Here is a 12,635-nt window from a genome sequence, read left to right as displayed (position 1 = left end):
TTTTCAGTTTAATTCCATGTATTAATCTAATGGTTATTACTTGTAGGGCTGGCTTCCACAATCTGCTATAGACATTGGACTTACAGGAGTAATGTTTGACTACCTGAAATACCTTAGGATACATATAGATGACTTAAAAAATCAGGGAATCTCCTGATTTTCTGACTATCTGGTTACTGTTACATTGTGATCATCTGAACAAAAGCATACTGTGATTGTAATTCCAAGCTTAATTATGGTTAAAAATGGATAAACCAAAATTATTCCTCTAATTCTAGAACAAGCACCATTTGTTGAAGGCTTCATTTTATTTAAAAAAACAAACCATATTTTTGTGATGTCATCCTATGTTCTCAGTAAGAAGTGCTTATATTTTAAGAGAAACTTTACCTCTATGCTGTTTTTATATAATTTGAGAGGCAGGCATTACATTGTTAGTTTGTTAACAAGTTCGCTCAGAATAATTGTGTTACTGCAAGCTATTGTGTTATCTAGGATTACCAATTTCAATTATAATGATTTTGGTTTATTTAAATGTTGCTAACTATCCAAAGAATGTAAAGTTATTTGTTAAAGCTAACCATTTAATGGAAAACCCATGTCTGATTATTTATTGTTGTTACTTAATTGAGTTGTCAGAATTATAATTTATTTGCAACTTCTCTGGAGCCATTTACCTTAACAAAACTATAGTGTCTAAAGGAGTTTAAAGGGATACACAACACCTAGGGGAAATAACTATGTAAAAATCAGCAAAATGTTTTATTTTGTGACATTCTGATATCAAATTCAAAGCATCTTAGTGATCTAAAGTTTTGTTGATGACGCTACAGTACATTCATTGAAATTATTCCCATGAAACATGTGATTATACATTTTTGCTTCTTTTATCAAAGTAAAACACTGAATAAAATTTCAAGAAATTTAAACCAGCTAAATAATATTTATAGAAGATGTTGGGTACCGTCTTAATAATTGTAAATTCTACATACATGTAGAAGGTTGAAGAGTCCAATTCTGCAGTACTATTCAATTTTTGGCTGCCAAGCCTCTGCATACATTTAGAACTTTGAAGGGTCAAATTCTGCAGTACCAATCAATTTTTGGCTGCCATGCCTCTGCATACATTTAGAACTTTGAAGAGTCCAATTGCTTTTAAAAGTTGTTAAGATAGTTGAATGATTGAGCAGGTCACTCATGAGTGGAAGTTGTTCCAAAAACCAGTTTTATTTGTTAGGTTTTATTTATATTATATTCAGTAAAATAGTCCCAGGTTGCGTTAATATGTTGTTATACATTGAATGTGAGAAAGAATTTCTGTTTGCAGTCAGGAGTTTTGTATGGAATTAATTCATTTCAACCTGTAAGATATTGTGTATAAATTTATATGAAAATGTAATATATAGATATTGTTCTACGATTACACTCTCTCACAGTGACATTATTTCATGCCTGGGTTATTCTTTCCCAATGATTTTTTTTACTGTGTATTTCTTCTGTTTAACAAATGTCCTTGCATTCCAGGTGTAAGATGTAAACCATCTTTGCAATACTAAACCAACAAAGTTTATACTTGATTCGAACATAGATTCAGTTCTGCTTGTTTGAATATAGATTCAGTTCTGCTTAGTTTGAACATAGATTCAGTTCTGCTTGGTTTGAACATAGATTCAATTCTGCTTGGTTTGAACTAAGATTAATTTAGTTATGTCTGATTTTTGTTCAGAACTTTTTAAGAGAGAGATATTTATATAATGATTTTAATGTAGATTGTGATGAACTGTTACATGTCTTAAGATTGTGATGTAAGTAAAATGTATATTGATGTAGATATTGTTTTCATTTTCTGTCAAACATCAGACTGGGAACAATATAACATTGCTAGACTTTCTTTGCCATTGAGCATTTCTTTTTTGCCTAATAATTTTACATTTGTGCCACAAATCATATGACATTATATATATTTTTGGTACATATGGTAGATAATCTAAGGTTACAGTTTTTTTAGCTTGCCTGGTTGAAGGCCATGTAAGCTATTGCCATCACTTGGCGTCCATCTTTGTCATCCATTAACTATTTTAAAAAAAATCTCCTTTGAAACTATGGAGTGGAATTATATGAAACTTTGCACAGATGTTCCTTAGGGTATCTTGCACAAAGTTATGTTTAGATTTTTGATCCATCAAAAAACATGGGTGCTGTTACTAAAAAATAGAACATAGAGGTCAGATAGTAGTTTTTCGCATACATCTCCAAAACTGTTAGGGTTAGCCAAATTCTGATGGGGTAAAAGTGTTCAGCATGATGAGATCTATCTGTGGTCAAATTTTTATTTTAATCTGTTTGGCCATGTTGGAGTTATTGCCCTTTTTCTACATTTTTTTTGGTATTTTTAATGATATTTCTTTCAAAAATCTTCTCCTCTGACACTACTTGACCAATTGGAACTAAACTTGGTATGAATGTTCCTTAAAGTATCCTGGATATTACAGTGGTGGGGATTTTTGATTCATCTAAAGACATGGCTGCCATTACTGAAAATTTAATGTAGGGGTCAAACAGTAATTTATTGCACATCATATCTCCAAAACTGTTTGGTTTAACCAAATTCTTTGTATTGCTGGAATGATCCTTATAAGGTCTACAAAAGTTGTCAGATAACTGCTTGTAAGGGTTATTGCCCTTGAAAGGTGACAATTGACATTTTTTACAGTTTTCAACAAAAATCTTGAAAACTATAGTAGATAAAAAGAAAGTAGATAGAAAGAAACTTTCACTTTCTGAAATGATCCAACCAAAGTCTTCTTGAGTTAAAATTGTTAGACAACTCCTTGTTACATTAATAGCCATTGATAGACAAAGTTTAACAATTCAGGCTCCTGGGAGCCTCTTGTTTTAATTGCCCAACTATAATGCAGCCCTTTATTTAAGTAGGAAGAAATCCCTTTGCTAAAATTCAGTTGCAATGGTTAAAGCAGTATATAAAAAAATAATGTCAAAGCAAAAAGCACAGCAATAAACACTACAGATATTGATGGAGAACACATCAAAAACATTCAGTGGATGAGCAGTCTGGGTTTATACTACAAAAACTATTTCGAAAAAAGAAAACAACCAACTTAACCGTACTAGATACTGTTGGAACAGAATCTCCGTCATTGACATAGTTCCATGTGAGAGATTTTTACGTAAAGGCATATTTTTTATGAAAAAATTCAAATTAACAGTTTTTTTTAAATATAGTAGTATTATTGAAAAACCTCTCACAAATCTCCCATTTTCATGTGGGATATTCTAAATGTTTCATTGACTTTATAGGAGTCTCCCCCCACCTTTTAATGTTGGGAAGTTAACAGATATGGCTTAATACGGTAAGAGTAATCAAGGGAACCAAGGTTATAGCGGTAATCAAAGAGTAATCAAGGGAACCAAGGTTATAGCGGTAATCAAAGAGTAATCAAGGGAACCAAGGTTATAGCGGTAATAAAAAGAACGTAATCCAGGGACCAAGACCAGGTATGGAAAACCGACATACACAACAAAGAACATAAAGTAACTAAAATCATACATACAAAGTAACAAAAGCAAATGAGCAACTCTGACTTCACTACAAACTGGAAGCATGGACCAGGTGCACTGGTAGGGTGAGAAATATTAATAACAAAAAGTATGCAGAAAAAAACCAAATAATGAAGGCATGGGCCAGGTGATAGACACCTTCCATAAGCGGATTTTAGATTAAGGGGGAGGGGCGCACAATTAAAATTTTTTTAAGGTTAAATGTTTTAAATATTCTTCTTGAGTGAGTGCAATGTAGATATCTTTTGTGGTAAAATTAACGAGAAATTAAAGTTTCAACCTGGAACCACCTAAATCTAATCCTGACAACCCATGCTTTGCAAATTTTAAGGGGGCGTACACCCGCCACGCCCCGCCTGAATCCGCACATGCCCCCTACTTTTCTATAAACCTTTGATTTCATTAGAAAGGTCATAAATTCATAAATGTTCATGTTGATATTTGACACCTGTGTTACAGTTACACATCTACATATTTTAATGGAAAATGATTTTTCAAAATGTAAACTTTATTCTAATCGCGTTCATTTTGATAAATATGGAAATTACAGAATGGGAATCGCATGCAAAAAATCACGTGTGTAGTCATATCTATAAGTAAACATTTGTTTATATTTTGTTCACACCTGAGTGAACAGGTGTTATGTTATTTTTAGCTTACTACACGTGTTTAAGGATATTTGAAAAGTTCTGAAATTTGCGTGAATATACTTAAAATGAATTCGCTAATTATTTTCATATAAGAAGTCCTAGAAATGGAAAAAAAACATAATTATTTATTTTTTGAGTGATTAAACTTGATGATTTATTTTTCCACATATGGAAGTACACGTGACTCAAAGTGAATTTATATAACATTCTAAAAAAGTATTAACTGACCACTTACGGCGTTTTTACATAATACATCCTTATAAACGCGTAACCAGTGATTAGATATTATCAGATTTACAAGCCAGACAGGATTGATCTGTGATAAAATTCGCCTATTTAGTTGTGAGAGCGAATTGTAAAAAATAGGAGAAAACAATGAGCCTTGGAATAATATCAGATAATCACCCACATCATAAGCAGCGAGGTATAATTGGACGGCTGCTGACCAAACTCAAAAAAGAAGGTACCTTAATTATTTTTTTGTAATATTTTACATGTAAATTCAGTTTGAAGTTGTTATTGTCATTTTGCAGGTATTGTTGTAAAGTGACAATCTTATTATTATTTTTATTTTATTTTAAAGTAAAACAATCTAAATTTTCGCAATCAGTGTCTTTAGTGATGAAAGGATATGGATGTAGAAGATTATTTATGCTTTTTGTTTTGTTTTGTTTTTTTTTTTGAGACACTGAGAAAAAGGCTGGTTTAAAAAATGATTTATACACTTCATTTTAACTGAGTTTTTTTTGTATAACAATTTTGAATATTTATCAGGATTGTCTTATTTCCTATGAATTACTTGTCTCTAATTTAATGTTTCTATTTTTTTAAAGGTTATAAGCAACAGTTTACACTTGAAGCGGTTTATAAAAAGTGTAAACAGGTGATTGATTATAACCTACAAACATTAGAAAGTTAACATTTCTTATGAATCAATTTTTAATGGATGACAGTCCAAATTCGTAATGAAAAAGTTATTTTGTTTTGGGATTTGGGGATCAATTGACGTTAGAGACGTCATATTGAACCAAGCCTGATTTTATAAAATAACCCGGTTTGCTCAAAGAGAACCAACCAATTAGAAACTAGTTACAAACCACATTAAATAATTTTATAAGATGTATAAAATTCGGTACCCAAATGTGCAACCCCCCATTCGGGTTCGGTCCCCAAAAATAGGCCCGCAGTAGCGACGAGCTTGTCGTAAAAGGCGACTGAATAGTGCTCAGAACCCTGCTCGGGGTCCAGGGCGCTCTGTCCACAGAGCAACTGGGTTGTGTGCCCCATGGTGGAATGGGTGCCCCTGACATGCTACATGCTGGGATCGTCCGGCCATGTTACGGAAAACCTGACTGTAAACCATAGTGGTGCAGCGTGTTGGGAAAGATGCTACATTCATTGCGCATTAAAGAACCCTGCTGTGGTATTCTATCGGAGTAGGAACATTTGCGCTCCGCCACAGGAGGCTAAATTGCCCGATCCTACCCACCTCTCCCTATTTTCAGTGGCAATCGAAACCCGTCGAGCCTATTGTCCACGTGTCCTACCCACTTTTCATTTTATCATCATTTCATGTTCATTTAATCATCCATTTCATGTTCATCGCCTGGATATAGCTGAGATATTGCCGCTGGGGTGTTAAACCCTAACAATCAATCAATCAAGCAAATGTTCAGCAGAAACAATTAGTTAGTGGAAGACAATTTGGTTTTTATTGAGCTATTATAATGCTTGTTACAGTACCTACACCCAACAAATTATTGTAACTATCTTTCTGATTGTTTGGTTATTTATAACCAAACCAGGTTATTTTGTATAACCAGGCCAGGTACTTATGACGTCATTCAAGTCGATTGGTCCGCATTCCGCGATTAAAATAATCCCCCCTAAAAACAAAACAAAACAAAACAAAAAAAAAGAATCATTTTTTAATGTTTAGACTGTCATGCATCCATAACAAATTGAATTATAATGAATGGTTTTTAATTTTTGAACAGGTTACACTCATTAACCTGGTTTGGACCAATTTACACTTTTAATAAAGCGTTTCGTGGCATATAAGAGTAAATTGGCACAAAACAGATTATTTCATGTAATACTAACATGCATTTCTCAAGAAGTATCATATTCTTTTTATCGGTGGAATAACAAAACGTTTTACCGTTCTTTGCAGATAGCTAAAACATTTTTTGCCCTTTTACAGCACAACATGTATAGCATGCCTAAATTACATTGTACCACAAGTGAGAATCACATTATATTTAAGAATCTCCCGACAGGTGCCATGTGAAAAACAGGATATTTAAAAGTTTTTGCTTTATTACTATAATAATTACATGTTATATTGAATTTATCAACCCTGTTCTCTTTTTTTAAAAAAAAGTTATGCGGGTAAAAGTAAAATTGTAATGTCGAACGCGACAGTTTTTTTTTACCTGGGGCACAGGTCAGTGATGTACAAAAAATGTAAGTTGCCATCCGTTATACTCAATGTTAGATCATGATCTGTAACAATGCAGTACTGATGATCTGTGTATAACCCAATGAACGCGTTCGTGTGACATTGTAAAACAATAAAATAAAATGTATCTTTGTTGCTGTTTAGTAAGATTTCTTCATGAATTGTGCATGTGCCCTTTGACAGGAAATTATTTGAATTACTTAAGGAGAAGCAGATAATTCTGGAGACCGCAAACAAAAAGAGGATAGGGACATAAACACATCAAATGCATGTATATATATACATTTATATTACTGGCTAAGAAATTTTTTTCTTGCATGGAGGGAAATGGAAACTAACATTATTTTATCATTTATTTTGTCTGTTTAAAGTCTATTCGTTTTTTTCTTTTAGAACATGAAACAGAGGGAGCGCATCAAAGTAACAAACTGAAGGTGAGTAATGCTTCTATACAAGGTTGAATGCAATAAGCGTTGCCCTGCAGCGAAAGAAGGCAGAAGTCCATGCACCAGAATAGGAAGCCTTCGTAAAGAAACAAATCAAAAACTTCAAATACAGTCGATAAACATCAAATATTCTATGCCACTGATTTTAGCTTGCTTTCAACATCCTAAATGGCACGAATGCTACTTGCTCTAAAATCGAATGACTTCCGCTAGAATTTTGGTTCTCTTGGATAGAGTTGTTAATGTAACCTTTTATCATCCCGTGGAAAGCAATTATTTGTCATGTGTTATCCGTATCTAGAGATAGATAGATTTATGATCATATATTTTTGTCTGTCAATGATTTGATTTTGGGCGTATCATAATAATTCGTACCAAATACTTGCATTTGTGTAGAAAAACACGTATACGAGTGAATAGTGGTTGAAATGTTCGGATGAGCAAGTTTCTTCAATTGCAAATTAAAGTTGTGAATAATGACTCACTGCAACAAATACATGTAACTAGTGTCATTCATGATATTCTCATTTACCGAATCTTTTTTTTTTCTCATAAGAATGCTGAATTTAAAGTAAATCTGTAATTTTGTTTATAGGAACCAGATTATGTCAAATTAGCTGATGAGTTATTGGACATTGTTTGGGAACTACACAAAACCAAGGATGGATGGAAACTGGAGAAGGGGGATAACTCTGTTATAGGGATTGTTCATAGTACCTTTTGTAAGAAAATCAAGAAGAAAGTCTACAGGTTACAGGTAAACTTTCATGTAGACATTAAATAACAGAACCAGATGACCAAGACATAAATGGTATTTCCTTACGGTGAAACTAGTACCTTTAAAACCACGAGATGGCGCATTATAGATATACATGTAACATAATGTAAGTCAAGGTATAATCTGCCTACCTCTGCAGCCTACCATCTTTCAAAAAGTCACGTCTCTGAGTGTCAGAATGGTAATACACGGTCACAACTGTCAATGTATACGAAGTGGAAACATATGAGTAACCTATTATGAATCCAGCAGTTTATAAATAAAATCTCGTATGATAGTATATTTGATTTACTTTTATGTCCATATGAATCTGCACCTGATTATCCTACACGATGTATAATCCAATGGTTATCCTATAAATCGGTCGTTATTGATTTCATGACATTTGGGCCGTGGATGCTGTTCCCTGGTTTATCAAATGTCTTCTTTCAGAGAAACAAGCAATCAATCTATCTTCTGTTCTAAGTTGTATCATTAAAATGTTCGGCAGTGCTTAGACTATTTTGTTAATGTACAGGTCATGAAATAAAAGGTAAAAGTATATATCTTAATATTATATACTATTGTGTTCTTATTTGATCTGGCTGAGGGCTATGACGTCTCCACCACATTGCCAAAATCCTCGAGATACACCTTTAGAAGGAATTGCATCATTTGTTGTTTTGGTCTATTTTAGGTATCGACAAAAATACCGAAGGTTCAAAGTTCATCATACTCACGTAATCCCTTTAACGCTGTCACTGAAGTACTTTAGTATGCTTTAATTCCACAGAAAGGACTCATTCTTTGTTATTGTTTCTTGGTAGAATTGCATATGTCTCATTCGTACATTGTTTTCACTTTATTAAAGTCTGCGCGTTAGTCAAAATTGAACCCTTATTTTCTAAATCTTTTTCAGGGTGAGCTTGATTTCCAGGCCAAGTTTTTATGGGATGAATGTGCTTATCGTTTAGAATATAATCACACGTGGAACCCCACCTTAAAAGAAAACAGGGTAGGTTGCCTGATAAAAGTGTTACTAAGAATGTACAATGGACAAATACACAGTCTTTTGTACTGGATTGGAAATAAGGATTATATACTTTTACAGCTTATTGTGATTGTGGTATCAATTCGTCGCTTGTTCTCAGCAAATAGTAACAACTAAAATAATACTAGGAATTAAAAAAGGTCTGGAGCCAGAAAAGGTTAACAGCATAATACAATGGTTTAATACATTATTTTATTGACTTTTTACGTGGCTTTTTAATTTCATCAATGGAGGTTATATTCGTTTATTTTTAGTTAGAGGTACATCTAAATATAACATAAGATAACGAACCACATTAATTTCCAAATAAGCAGCATAATATTTGTATTTGAACAGGTATTACATCCTATCAACGACAACACAGATATAGCCTATACTATCGTTCCCGAAGCTGCAGGGGGACTTGTATCAGCCAGGGATTTCGTCAACCTCAGGCGATGGGAACAGAGGGATGGGGCATATCTATCATTAGTCAGACATACCACATTCTCGGGAATGCCTCATCAGAATAAATATATCAGGTAATGATGAAAAGTTACAATTTTATGCGTAAGTACCATTCTATGTAATAATCAGACATTGGTTGGCACATCATATTTCTCAATTTGGTCTTTTTTTGCCTAAAATATATTCGATTAATCTAGAAAACAATTGAGAAGCTATTTAAATTACCGTGAAGCATTTGTGATGTAGATATTTTACACTGCTTATATTAGGGAAAGGTGCGGGAAAATATTACCGCCATTTTTTACATGGTGCATTTTAAATTTGACCTATCAATATTAAAAAGGCAAATTTTACAAACACTTTGAAAGTAATTTCTGGAGGTTATCAGATATAAATACTAAATACTTGGTTAATGCAAGAAAAACTCCACGTTTTTTTTCCTTCATTTGCCATACCTATCCCTATTTTGCCCTATTCTTAGACGGAGAAGTACTTAAAGACCGAAAAACGCTCAGAAAATTAGGGTAACAACAAAATTAGCGAACACTAATCCAATCCATAATCAAGTCAAGTCCAAAGCAAATCTGGCAAAATAGATATTACGATATTGTTCAATAAATGACCAAGTCTATTAGTCATTTAGCACTGTATGATTAACACAAAGAAATATATGCAGTTTTACTTAGATTTTAGGGAAACTTTGAGACCTACATATGATTCCTTTTCACAATCTCTGGATCCGCGCGCTAATGTATCTCAAAATTGTAATGCGGGTCACAAAGTAAAGAGCAAGGGAGATTTTCGCGTGGGAAAACCTTCTTTTATGGATTTAAAGTAATAAATAGATTTCAAAAGCCTTATTATGCTTTTACAACATGACATATATCTACAAAAGAAATGGGGTTGATTACGATCTTTTTGTGGAAGGCCAACAATGTTTCAGACAAAAGAATTGCTATGTGAATATGTTTGTTTTGGAACCATTTTTTTGCTCAGCATGCTCTACATTAACTATTAGCGGAATATTAAGATGTAAGTTACACTTTCAGTCACTTCTTCTGACTTAGTCCGGTTTGGTCCATGGGGGTATTTGGCGACTATAATTTCTCTCCATTGCTGTTGGTTTTGCTTTTTTCAAATTCTTAACAATTTTATTAAGTTCATTTGTGAACACGTTGAGGACTCACAACAACTATAGAAGTATAGGACAATATTCTAATTGCCACCTCTGTCCAGTTTTGATAAAGAGTTTTGTAATATATATGAATGTTTCTGGAGAAAAAAAATATGCTTTAGACTTTTTACGAAAAAAAAAACGATTGAGTCAGTGCCACTGCTGATAAGCCAACCGTCCTCGAAGGTGTTCACCAACCCAGTAGTCAGACTTGTTTGACCCCGAAATATATCAGATTTTATTTATCATGTTTAACAAAATGTGCAGTAATTTCAAAATACCTAAAGAGGCTTCATTCCTTGTATAACACATGGTAGAACATCTTGATGATGAAGTTAGCTTCCTATTTCGATAGTTTTGGTTTTGAGTATTTTTGTATACTACTTTCCGATGAAGATTTTCCTAGATAAATGACTCCAATGCTGCTGATGAGAGAGAGGCTACTCTTTAAACCATATGTACGGCATATCGAAATTTGTAATATATACGATTGGTATTTTTGTATTTGGTACAGAATAAATAGAATATTTTCGCCTAAAATAAAACTTCATTATATTGGTATGGTCACATTAAAATCCTATATTTATTTTACCCTTTTTATGGAAACTTAATATGTATTTATGTATTCTGTTTTTAATAGAGGGGAAAATGGACCCGGAGGATTTATATTTACTCCCCATAAAGATGACCCCAACAAATGTCAGTTTGTATGGTACTTAAATACTAACTTAAAAGTAAGTAGCTTGGACTGCTTGTATAGAACAGGAAAGCGAAGATTAGACGTGGACATTGATATTCTTATAAAAATACAAGAGACTCAGTTAAGTCTACAAGATCTTGTGGAATCAACAAAGGCCATGTATCACAGGGAAAAAATACAGCATACGTTTTCATGTTTTAATCGTATGGATACATACATATGTTTAGGACTGATAACGCTTACCCACGGTTTAGGACTGATAACGCTCACCCTACGGTTTAGGACTGATAACGCTCACCCTACGGTTTTCTTTGTGCAGCTAGTCAAAGATTATATATCTGTCGTTAAAAAATGATTATCGCTTAAAAATTACTTACTTGAAATAAGTTCCATGCAGTATTTGAAATGTTGTTTATTTATGTTGCAGGGCTGGCTACCACAACATGCTATTGACTTTGGATTGACAGGAGTAATGTTGGACTACTTAAAATATTTAAGAGTTCATATTAATGATTTGAAAAAGCAGGGGTTATCCAACTTCTTGTAATCGGACTGAAATCGTATTAAGTTTAGTGCCGTTTGTGAATCTATATTTGATAGTAGTGGTAGAATTTCACTGCTCAAACCAGCTTGAATCTCGATGTTTCCTATTTATACGTCCTATGAGTAAATGCCATTTTCTTCTACATCATTTTTAATAAACGTTTCTCTTTCGGTTGTAATTATAGTAATTGTGATCACCTAAAGTCATGGTAGAATGATGTTTGAATAACTTCCCTTGTAAATACAAAACTATCAATTGTATTTATTTAACGTTGCAAGTTTTGCCATTTTGTACAAAGGTTTCATGGAGTAACCTCCCATCAGCAGCATTACGAAAAAACGGATATGATAAAAAGTAACAAATGCACCAGCGTATAAATTAAATACAAAATAGTAAATGCATTCAGAGATCACCAAATGTTCTTCAACAAGTGTATAAGCTCTGAAAGACCCCGACAACAAAAGTAAAAAAAAATACGGTACTAAAATGACAATTCTTCAAAATCAAACTAGGTAATAAAATGACATTAAAACACACAAATGTCCACGGTTTTACTGTGGACAGGCGTACGGAATCAGCGGTGGGCTGAAATAAGGTCATTACCATCCCTCTTTATTGTAAAGTAAAATGTATTGAAACAACAAAGACACCATACAATTCGCTCAATAATATACACGATTCGCTCCATGGAATACCTCAACATGCACCATGTACTGTAGACAAAATTAGATGTTAATATAATAGGCAAGTTTCGATGTAGTGTAATATTAAAAAAGGACTTAGTTTTTACATGGGAATGCAATTATTTACTACTTACTAACCATTA

The 12,635-nt window shown here is 33.2% G+C and overlaps 2 protein-coding genes across 7 annotated transcripts in view; both read left to right on the top strand.

The window, feature by feature from the left end:
* LOC148613074 (stAR-related lipid transfer protein 3-like) overlaps positions 1-1,829 on the top strand; it is a 39,524-nt gene extending 37,695 nt beyond the window's left edge. For all 6 annotated transcript variants that reach the window (XM_088595093.1, XM_088595098.1, XM_088595097.1 and 3 more), the window contains one exon: positions 47-1,829. In XM_088595093.1, the coding sequence (XP_088451219.1) occupies positions 47-157 (111 nt within the window). In that variant the 3' untranslated portion in view covers positions 158-1,829. The remainder of the gene's footprint in view (positions 1-46) is intronic.
* A 105-nt stretch (positions 1,830-1,934) lies between these two features.
* On the top strand, positions 1,935-11,987 carry LOC148613073 (stAR-related lipid transfer protein 3-like). The gene is made up of 7 exons (XM_088595100.1): positions 1,935-4,692; positions 7,084-7,124; positions 7,732-7,893; positions 8,813-8,908; positions 9,281-9,465; positions 11,206-11,299; positions 11,693-11,987. Exons 1-7 carry the CDS (start codon positions 4,605-4,607, stop codon positions 11,810-11,812), a joined length of 786 nt encoding a protein of 261 aa, XP_088451226.1. The 5' UTR covers positions 1,935-4,604; the 3' UTR covers positions 11,813-11,987.
* The last annotated feature ends 648 nt before the right edge of the window (positions 11,988-12,635 follow it).

This window comes from Perna viridis, chromosome 7 (assembly GCF_037379345.1).
Source record: "Perna viridis isolate PV_CMFRI_1.1 ecotype Kerala chromosome 7, ASM3737934v1, whole genome shotgun sequence".
NCBI lineage: Eukaryota > Metazoa > Mollusca > Bivalvia > Mytilida > Mytilidae > Perna > Perna viridis.
Note: the sequence above shows the minus strand (reverse complement) of the source record. Positions and strands in the feature narration are given on the sequence as shown.